Source organism: Clytia hemisphaerica, unplaced genomic scaffold (assembly GCF_902728285.1).
Source record: "Clytia hemisphaerica strain Z4C2 unplaced genomic scaffold, Clytia hemisphaerica genome assembly, whole genome shotgun sequence".
NCBI classification, from domain to species: domain Eukaryota; kingdom Metazoa; phylum Cnidaria; class Hydrozoa; order Leptothecata; family Clytiidae; genus Clytia; species Clytia hemisphaerica.
In genome coordinates, this window is record NW_027104002.1 from 165,040 (window position 1) to 176,714 (window position 11,675).

General features: G+C 35.3%; 1 protein-coding gene across 1 annotated transcript; it reads left to right on the top strand.

Moving 5' to 3' along the window:
- Positions 1-2,110: 2,110 nt before the first annotated feature.
- On the top strand, positions 2,111-10,425 carry LOC136811338 (uncharacterized). The gene is made up of 8 exons (XM_067067953.1): positions 2,111-2,127; positions 2,556-2,947; positions 3,691-3,955; positions 4,372-4,446; positions 6,413-6,541; positions 7,887-8,095; positions 8,884-9,026; positions 9,724-10,425. The coding sequence occupies exons 2-8, from the start codon at positions 2,627-2,629 to the stop codon at positions 9,902-9,904; spliced, it is 1,323 nt and encodes a 440-aa protein (XP_066924054.1). The 5' UTR covers positions 2,111-2,127; positions 2,556-2,626; the 3' UTR covers positions 9,905-10,425.
- Positions 10,426-11,675: the final 1,250 nt, after the last annotated feature.

The following is an 11,675-nucleotide window of genomic DNA, read 5'->3' on the forward strand; positions in this document are numbered from 1 at the left end:
ATTACTTTTCACTTTTTTTGACATTTGTACGAGTTGCAATCCCACAATTCAACGCGGCTCGATTAAAGATACGTGCAAGCTGTTATATATCTTTTGTCAAACGATGCAATTAACGTGCAAAAGAGATTAACGCAAAGGTTGATGGGATTGGAACTCGTACAAACACATCGAGAGTAATGATTATGTCAAAAATAAAATCTATTTTTAGATTCAGCGCGGTGCGCTATTGCCACGCGGGCATTTTTTTGTACGTTTTACCACACTAAACTCGATCCAATCCTTTTTTATACTTTTTTCTATTGTCTTTAGGTGCAAACAAAAGGGACTGGGACGGTTTTAGGGTGGTAAAATGGACAAACAAATGCCAGCGCGGCAATTAGTAGGCTTCTGCTCATCCTCTAGCGAAAAAAGTTTCTTATAGAGGTTGCTTAATACTCGGTAGATCCTCTCTCCCAGAATATGTCGCTTCTCGCCGAAATTCGGCGAGAGGGCTATTCTTGCTGGCGAATGCTTATGATGATTAATTTGCAAAGGTACTCTACCTGTTACGAAGTAGCACAGCTTTCGCTGTTCAAATTCAAGATGGCCGTCGAAGCGGGAAGTGGTTTTCATCAAGCTCGAGTACTTGTTTTTGATTTGGGGTAGTTTGTTTAAGGCGAAAGAAGTTTTGTTAATATAATTACAAGTTTTAGAGTATCTTTTCTACATTCGCTCAAAACGAACAAAATGTCCACCAAAACAATTCAAAATTCCACATTATAAGCTTAATAACAAATGTTCTAGACGGTAATTTTTTTCTTGGTACACATATTAGTACCAAGAAAAAAAATTACCGTCTAGAACATTTGTTATTAAGCTTATAATGTGGAATTTTGAATTGTTTTGGTGGACATTTTGTTCGTTTTGAACGAATGTAGAAAAGATACAGTAACAGGTCTTGACAGGTATGTGGTTATCTTAGAAGCTTATGATAGGGAAAGATTGTTGTTGTAAGTATCCAATAGTAATATCATTTTGTGGCTTTATCTCTTTCTAGAGAGCCTTCTTCCCTTTTACTTTGTGTCTACTTAAAGTTGTTTGAAAAAGTGCAGCAGTAGATTCTGTTATTCTTTGTTTTGTTAAACTTAGACAGGGACGGGAAGAATGTTGGAATCAGTTTTATTGATGAAACCCAATATGTCTCACTTTAACTAACCTGAAGAGTTTCTTTAGAAACAAATAGTTAAAGTGAAATTTTCTTTCAAAGTTTTTGAGAAAGTCAAATTCGTTGACTCAAAGCTCTAATATCAAAACATTCGAAAATAGAAATGACTGGAATGTCTTCACTTTGATTTCTTTTGTTTATCTTTTAAGTCGCATTCGAGTTCCCATAAAACTTAGCAACTCACCAAATAGCACAAGTCGGTCACCATAAGAGCCACCGTAGCGGGAAACTAATCCATACACTATTAAGCAGACCTATAGGGAGTATAGGTCTGCGAATCAGACCAGGCAATTAGCGGCTACAGTCGAAAATAGGTGTATTGTGATCGTAACGTAAAAGTTTATAAATTTATGTTTGTGCTGACTGTCAGCAATGACAAATGTGACTTATTTATTATTAGATTTATTCAAAGCGATTTCAATTAATTACAAAAAGCACCTCACATTAATTCTGCTTTCACAGGACTCGCTATTAAAGTTTTTTTTTAACTTTTCTATGGCCTAACCTTTGACCTTTTTATACTTGAATTTAATCAAGAACGTTACATATCATGATATAACAAATATATAAATAAATTCCGTGTCATACAAAGATAGCCTCGTTTTGAGAATATAAGCGTTACCATAGTAATGACAGTGACTTATCATTGATGTGTCCGATTTATTACAAGCATAAATTTCTCATTAAAAATGAATTACTTTATTTGCAAACATGGTGATAAAAACAGGTTGGATTCAGTTTTTAACTATCTATTGAATGAATTCGTTGACCCTTGAATATGTTTTTAAATAATCTCAAAAATGAAAAAAACAAGTACCTGCTATACAGTATAGGAGCTGGTTTGATTCGTTGTCAAACAAATATCAATTTTGAGAAGGACAAAAAAAATTATGAAATCCTTCAGGCCCTTCAGTGGAATCTTGGTAAGAATATAACTTTTCTATTTAAAAAACCCAATTCTATATCCTTTAAGTGTTTTTGCCAGCCAATTGATTGTTAGGGAGCATTTTGGGGTTGCCTCTAGTAGCGTTCACCCCTGTGTCGGAAAGGCTTCGGAAAGTTTTCGTAGGAGAGCACAATTTTGTTACGAAGTAATTATCTTTTAATACTATGAATAGATAACTACTTTGTCATAAAAATCTGCCCTCCTACACAAATTTTCCGACATCCCTGAAAACGCTACTGCCTTACATAGGCAAGAAAAGGGTACACGCTTTTTTTACAAGATTATGGTGTAAATCCATTTCATCATGGACATTCTCAACTTTCTTGGGAAAATCATCCTAAAATATTCTTACAGCATTCTTAAGTTAGGATCCTAATTTAGCTTTTATACATTTCGTACATACAGAAAGGCCGACAGTTTTGAAAAGAAAAAAACCAATGCAATCAGGACCACCAGACCATTAGACCAACCTAAGGATGAAATACAAAGTACTACAACAACTGGAGCGTTTCCTGGTGTCCATTCTTCTTTATTCACATTACCTACACGCCATTATATTGGGTCGTCGAATAATGAAACCAGATAAAAGCGTCAATACAGCATATTTCGAGTTAGCACATACCAATAAAGTGCACGGTAGGACTCCATTCCATGATCAACATGTTTTGGATAAAATGGAATGTGTCCATCTTTGTACGGACTTCCCGAATTGTAGATCTTTCAATTGGAACGAGGATGACCAAAGATGTCAGCTGGTTGCATATGACCGACTGACTGCACCAACATACACCGACAAGGTACCCTTTTTCTTCTAAAGAAGTGTACCAGCTTTATTATAGCCAGTACCTTCCCACAAACCAAATTTTTTCTTTGTTTTATGGTCAGTTACACTTTGAAGCATTTTTCGAAAGTTATTGCACTACGATGGAGGGTGACGTCGATACCGTGCGGAGTGCATAAAGGCGGGAAAACACGGAGCTCGAAAATAAAGACTGGAATGGGCGATTGAATAGGATTTCATCATGGAGAGGTTGTGCGTCGATGTCAAATCTAGTAATTTTAGAGTTCCGTGCATAAAAATCAAAACAAAAGAGTCATCGGGATGAGGATGAAGTTGGCGCGCTAAAAATGCTTGTTTCTCAAAGTGAGAATATTTCGATAAACCCCTTTATAACGAAAGAACTATAGAATCAAAAAAGTCTCCAAGCAGCTCCAATTAATGTTATTTTCAACAGGCTCTTAATTTAATAAAGGAAACTTCTTCAAAAGGTTTTGTAGAGAAACAAACTAAATCAAAGAAAACTCTCAACACCAGCCATATAGCCAGTCTTTGAATCAGGAATGTAAAATAATGAGGAATAAATTCCAAGACTAGTGTTTGATGGAATTATAAGTCGCGATAAAAAAAGCGGTTTTCGTCCAACAGGCTAGCTTTATTATGGCAATTTGTAAATTTTGAATTTTAAAAAATGTTGCGCACCGGAAAAGTTAAGCCTGTTAAAACTTCTTAAAAAAAATTTAAATTTCTTCTTTTATCCAGACTGGATGGAATAATTATGATGGTGGAAATCAATACTACGTACATATCGAAACACACAGCGTCTCACACATAGCTTGTTACAGAGGTACAGGTGGCTCGTGTAGTCGAGATCAGGTAATACAAACCTATTCGTCCAATAATTGTGATATTGACCTTAATACCAACACCTTTGAATATGATCCAGTGTTAGGAGTAATACGACAAATGTGCGGCACAAAGTATTTACTGGCACCTGAACAAAATGTATGGGAGGATTCGAATTCTGGTAAGTTAATATAAAGCCACTTGGTTCAAACGTTCATCTAACGTTTGTTTAACATCCAAGAAAAATTTTATAATAACAAAAGGCCAAAATTGGTCAAATCCTAAGAACAGATTTAAGAACAATGTGAAACTAAATTTCAAGAAGACAATACTGATTATAACATATTTTGAGAGATTTTAAACCCATTTTATATTTAAAGTTAGTAAGAACATCGTAAGAACATCACGGCTGGAAATTCCAAAAAACTTACAATATTTACTGGTTCTCATAAAAAAGCATATAATTATCATTTTGAGACATTTAATTTACACGGATATTCTATATAGCTTTTAGAGCCAATCGACTCTCCTGAAAATCTTTTAGAAATTGCTAAATCTCGATTTAAATGATGCCAATCTTCCACATTCATTTTAAAGGAAATCCAAAGGTCATTCTACAAGGACCAGCAGCGTGGTCGAGTGACGTCAGAATGCGTTGGAGAAGAGTGCACTGTAAGTACAAAACACGGAGCACGGCTATTGATATATACATTAGATTAAATTAGTTAAAAGCGAATAATAAGAGGCAAACAAATCTGAAAAGTATCACAAATCCACATTGAAAGGATGATGGCATAAACTTTCGGTCATGCCGGGCACAAATTTTAGGGTTGACAATAAGAATGCAAAAGTGTGAAAAGATCCTCAAAATCGACGAATCTAAGGAGTACTTTAAATTCAAATTTAGCGTAGCCTGTTTCAATTTTCTTAAAAACGTTTAGAAATCTAATAATTGTATTCACCTGAGTCTGCTAAAGGCAGAGGTCGCAGCTTACGCGTCTCTGCGCCCTCATTTTGTTTCCACACCTCCGCGCCCTACGCACCTCCTCACCTTACGTGTCCTACACGCCCCCACGCCTTAATATTTTTATGCGCCTTGATTTTTTCACCCTTCTTTAAATTTTCCATGCGCTTTCACATATTTTCACGCGCCTTCGTTTTTAGTACAACTCCATTCATTTTTGCTTTACTTTATGAAAAAGCAAGTTCTATGAGAATTGGTAAAAGGAAACAAAAGGGATGACGCACAATACGAATATATTTATTTTTCTTATAAACATCTACTTTATAAGAATCAAATTGCCAATTAAAAAAAAATTGATAAGTCGATTTTCAACATTTTCCGATTGTAACTTTTTTATTCAATTGAGCATAATTTTTGATCTAATGAATCGAATTTAATAAATAACCCATCAAAATTTTGGTTTACAACTCTTCTTTTCAATAAAACAGGAATGGTTCTTTTAAAATTTTCGGATTTCGAGAAAATTAATTTTAAACAAAGAAAATCTTTTGTGGTGCAACCAGCATAATTCCTTGTCTCTTTTACTACAAATCTATAACGGACATACATTAGGCTGCTGGCATCCACAAACGTGTTCGTGCTCCATATAGTCCATATAGAGCAGAACGAGGGGTAAATCACTAAAAATTAGGTGTACGAGATTTTGATTTCTTTTTGATTTTTGATTTCTTTTTTATTTCTTTTTGATTTTTGATTTCTTTTTTATTTCTTTTTGATTTTTGATTTCTTTTTGATTTCTTTTTGATTTTTCAAAAAGGTGTACGTGATTTTTTTCAGTGATTTACCCCTCGGAGCAGAATACTATAATTATGATCAGAATATGTTGGCATTTCTGGGTATTTCAGCATTTTACTGAATTTAAGTTTCTTGTGATAACGACATTCACTTAAAAGCTACCTACGTTTTTAAATTTTACAGGGAAATTCCCAACACTTTGTGTCAAATATTATGGCCATAACATAACTGTAGCAGTGATTTTGTAGAGGTTTTCGATTCAGACTAGCTCTATATAAGGGAGTGGTCATAAAGTATCTACTAGAGGAGGTGAAGGATTGTAGGTAGGGGGGGGGTGCGAAAATTTTTTTGACATCTCAAGACGATCCAAAATGAAGTCTTTTTAAAAACCATTAATCAGAGCCTCTTTTGAAAAACTTTCAGCCTGAAGTCCGATTACCTTTAAAAATTTACCAATGATAATCTATTATTTTCTATTGCATGTTACAAAAAAATTCAACTTTCAAGAAATAAAGTTTGAAATTCTGGTCTTTATTTCAAGAATTTCACAGGGTCCACACCAACAGGACAGGAAGGACAGAGGAGGGGCATTGTCCCGTCACTAAAGTGTAAATTTCAAATCTCGACTTTTATTATAGGCTTTTGAGAACTTACATTTTCAGGAAAGTCAGTTCAAAACAGGAGTGGTTTTAGCTAGAGAAGAGGGTTGGTTTAACGAAACTTTTCGGACATGTCGAGGGCGGGAGGGGTGCGAATTTTTGTTTCGATTTTGGGAAATATCTTCCAGCCCCCTGTAGTAGATACTTTATGACCACTACCTAACATATCAAGAATTTTGAAATACTGACGCAAAGCTTCTCTTTTATTAACTATATAAAGACGGAATCTCGTATTGGCATTACTGTTTATATATGTGGGGCGATGGAGCAACAGGTTCTGACCAATCCTTGGAAATTGGAGATTGTCATCATAATCACCATGCTATTCAAATCCACTTCGTACATGCTCGTAAGTTTGAAAACACTTTTTTTATAAGAACATCCAAAATTTTCGTCGGACGCTCTCAACTTCTGGATTTTAAAGCCTAGAAGTATTCATATAACATGTTCTTATTTTAAACGGTTTTTTATGAGTATTTTTGTCCAGTTTCCAAGGAAATCGGATGTTTTAGAGTCCGAAAATCCAAATGTTCTTAACTTGCTCTTATTGTTTTGGCCAACAAAGCTTTATGGCCTTACATGAATAGTTTTTTCTGGTGTAAAACAATTTGGCTGCGAAAATTTGGTAAGTAGTCAAAGGGGTTTCATGGTTTGCGGAGGAGCGGAATCGGTCCTTTTTTCGGACGGAGTGGCGGAATTTGGCGAAAATTTAGACGAAATTACGGAAATTGGGTTCTCTGACGGAGACGGAAAATTAGATAATTTTAGTGCGGAAAAACGGAATTTGGCAAAAACACTTGCGGAATTTCGGAATTAGCAAAAAATATTCTAAATTCGCGGAATTTTTGACAAAAATCTTGAATTTTAAAGGAATCTTCGGTGAGGGAAAAAAAGTTTCCTTTTGTACGGTATGACGGAATTTGACAAAAAATTGGACGGAGTGACGGAATTCGGGACCCCTTGAACCCCCCCCCCCCGTCAAAAAGGGGCGAAATTAATTTCGAAATTAAATCTCTCAAAGGGTCAATTTTCGAACACCGAGTCACATCGCAAACTTAGTCCGTCTCCGGGAGTTTTTTACTTCAGTATGACATTCTTTGTTACTTTTTTTGGCCACTTCGTACCAAAGGCACATGAAGAAAGTCAGATGAAAGTTAATGAGCTTGTGACCCAATCTATTTCGTTGTCAATTTTAGAGGGATAGAGATTGTGAAAAAATTTTCAACCGGATAGATTTAACTTTGAAATTTACTATGTTACAATTTAATTTTATTTCATTTTAGGCGGTCTTTCTCTGTTTCTCTTCCTTGTTTAGTCGTTCTTTAAAGTTTAATGCACTAAACTTTATACCCTAGAGGCAGTTTCTCGATCTTGGCCAAGTAAAATCAGCGGATCGGAATATTTTTTTGGAAAAATGTACTCAATCCCCTCAATGGTAACACAACTCAATAGCAGTGCATGTAAATGCATCGAGAGTAAAAGATCTTTTATCTTTATACTTTTACTTGAATATATTTGATGATGTAGCGCCGTTTGACGTTAATGTCAACAATGCAATTGCTTCTCTGAAGGTACCACTTTCAAAAAAAACTCCGATCAAGGGCGGCTGATATAGCTTTTTCTAGGGTTTAAAATGGTCAGTGGTTTAATGAGGATCACAAATAAGATGCAATCTATATTATTTACCGTTTTAGCAAAGCCACCTGTTAAAGTGACTGTCTTCACAAATATCGGAGTTCATTCCACTATGGATTCTGTACTTGCTCATACTAAAATCGTAAACAACAATTACGATCGAATCGGATATTCAGATGGTTTTGTACAACAAACATGGGGTGAAACTTACTTTTTACGTATGGAAGCTCTTTTTGTTGCCCCTGACACAGGATCGTTCAAATTCAAGGTACATATTATTGAGGGTTTAGACCACGTGCAAACGCTAGGGTTTTGTTTCGTTCTCTGAAACAAAAAGAAGCCATTCTATTGGTTGAATTCAAATTTTACGTCTCATTTGACCAATAAAATGGCTTTATTTAGTTTTGGAGCAATAACGGAACCATTATCTGCGAGAATATGGTCTCTAAAACTTCTATTCTAAACCTTCAAGGGTAATAAATTCATGTTTGTTCACTTCATTTTTCATCTTGACAAGCTCTACTCATTTCGTGACTTTAGATAAAATATAAAAAAAAGGGTCCAACGAAAGGTCCTTTAAACTCTTGTACCACAACTATGTCTGTAGGCAATTGAAATCTCCCCCTGGTAGAAAATCTTGATAACTTTGGCCAAAATTGAGGAAGCAAATGTAAAAAATTTGGATTTATGTGATTGCTGTGAAACAGTATAGCATTTTTGGCTAAAGAATCGCTTTTTTGCTCTTATAAAAGAAAAAAGGTGCTAGAATTGATGGCCTTGGGAAGATTTGGGCGTTCTTTGTTTTTCGGCGCCCATAAAAAATGAGCGGGTGACTGCCACGCAACTGCCAATCACGGTTCAAAATAAATTGAGATTTTTAGGATTTTCTAACGTTTTTTATTACTTAAAGATTATTCACTTATGGTTAATTTTAAAATGGTGCAGAGAATACACTTTTTTCCCAAATAATATGACTATGATTGTGTCCCTAAAAAAAGCTTTTCTATGACAAGTTCTTTCTGAAAGATTCATATGCTCTTTTTCTTTACAAACCAGTTGAACGTGGATGACATTGGTCGGGTTTCAATCAGTACTGATGAAAATGCAGCCAACAAAAACATCATTTTGGATGACGCAGGCACCAATCCAGATACTGCTCCTCGTGAAATTCATATCCACGGATGGGATTTTGTTAACTAGTAAGTAGCCAAGATAGAATATCAACTTAATGTCAAACAAATTACCATACTGTATGTAACAAACGTATAGGTTTGGGTGAGTGTTGAAATGATACCGGGAGCACCCCCAGCTGGCACTCAACGTTGTTTAAACGTTCAAATAACGTTATTTGGACGTTATGGAATGTCACATGGACGTTATTTTGACGTTGTGTGCAGACTGGGCCACAATTTAGCTTTCTCTAAAATTAAACTTGTTGCCACGAAGAACAAGAATTTTATCGCGCATGTCTCGATCCCATTACTTTTGTTTGTATACGCTGTAAGGGCAAATCCCGATTTTTTCACTGAATGAGGACCGTACCAATCAGAGCCCGTAAGAAGTGTAGAAAATAATCAATGAAAAAGAGAGCTATCTAGCAAAAGGCGTGATATAACCTCCGCCCAACAAGTTTTCTCACACTCATTGCAGTCATTTAATCTCACCCAATCGGATTCCAGTATAATCTCTCGCAATCAAAACAACAATTTTTCGTTTCTGATTGTTTTGATAAAATAGAACGTTCTTAATAAAGAGAATACAAAAAGTCTTCGGCAAAGGCAAACATGTTTTTACTGAGTTTCTTTGCAACTAAGATAATAGTATACATCTTTTTAATTTATACTATTAGCATAGAACCTTGGCTAAATATAATCTTACATATTCTTTTTTCTGCAGTGGTAAAGAATCAACAGCTGTAAGTTTGACAAAAGGAATGAGATATTACATTGAAGTGTTAATGTATGAATGGGGAGGCGCTGATTTTATACAAATGGCCATGCTATGTCCTTCAAGTACGGAATATGAATTTGTGGAGACCAATTATCTGAACCTCATCGAATCAGAATGGGAGACATAACGTGGTTTTTTGAAATCTACTGTTGAAAATCCATGTTTTTATTAAAACTGTTTGGTAAAAGCATCGACAAGAAACTTTACTTGAGCATTGTGCTTTAATTTTGATTGACTTTTAAATGTCGAGAAAGTTTTTAATCCAACTTTCAGAATTCTGCATCAAAAACAAAGAATTTCGTGTTGTGTATGTGCGTTCAAAAGAAAAGTGAAACTGATTGAAAAATATGAAAAGTAGTTGGCATTCCCTATGAAAATGAAATATTATTTATACAAAAATGGGTACTGGGGTTAACTGTCGGTTTTTTACCTTTCCAAATCTTTTTAAGGGTGAAAACCATAGAAATGAAATAAATTTGACGTTCTTACAGACAATCTTTAATTTTTATCATTGCACTTTTATATGCACTAATACTATTTTATAAATTGTACATACACATAATATGGCATAATAATTTAATGCATTGCTTACCTTGACACAAATTTTGAATTTTTTTTTATATATGTAACATGCCATCCAAACAACACACATTTTAAGCAGTTTTTCCTTGAAATTATCAAGAAATTTCCAATTCTAAAGCTTTTATATTTCTTTTGAAACCCTTAAATTTTTAGAAAAAATAAGGAAGAACTGCCGTTGATAAGCCGAAAATTTATTGCTTTGTATAAACATGTCTCGTAGGCTCAAAAATGAAGCGGTAAATAGCCCCCTAAATATTAAAGCAATTCAAAAATTGAGAAAGAAAGATCCTGTGCCTTAGTATCCACTGATGTGACCATTGAATTTTCATACCGAAAGCTAGACGATGTTATAGTCCATTACGGTGATGTAATAATTACAGCCGTTGGCTTAGAGGATTAGACGAAAAAAAATCGGCGGGACAGTTTCAAAGAAAGACTGGCAGATTCTACCGGCTGTAACCTTTTTTTGGTAAAAAACCGTTTGTGAATTTTCTTCGGCTTTGGGTTTTTTCTTAGATACTTTTGAGATTCTTACCGCCTATGGAATTCCTGTTACTATCGTTAACGCCATTAAAATCTTATACAAAGACACAACCGCTTCAGTTGTCACTCCAGAGGGAGAAACCGAACCTTTCTCCATTAAAACAGGTGTTCTACAAGGCGATCCGCTCGCACCCTTTCTTTTCGTCATAGTTTTGGATTACGCTCTTCGAACTTCGATTACTTCTAACTATGGTTTCACACTTAAACGTCGTCAAAGTCGTCGCTACCCAACTGAACGTCTCTCTGACTTAGATTACGCTGACGATATCGCTTTAATCGAAGACGAAATAATTGCTGCTCAAGAGTTGTTAACAGCTGTTGAAAAAGCCTGTCAAGACGTTGGTCTCTTTCTGAATGCACTAAAAACAAAATACATGCATATCAATCCCTCTTCGAACACACAATTAAACTCCTCCGATGGATCCAAAATTGAACGAGTCGACGATTTTAAATATCTCGGGAGCTTGACTGACACCAACCACGACATGGAAGTACGTATCGCTCAAGCTTGGAGTGCCCTGCATTCCCTATCTAATGTTTGGAAGGCTTCCATTAAAAAATCTACAAAAACTGATTTATTTAAAGCCTGCGTAGAATCAATTCTCCTCTACGGATCCGAATCATGGTGTCTCAATGTCAAACGAAGTAAACGACTTGATGGAGTTTATACTAAAATGCTAAGGCGTATATACAATATTTCTTGGCAACAACATGCTACAATCCAACAAATTTACGGCAATCTTCCCCGTATCACATCGGTTGTACGCCAATGG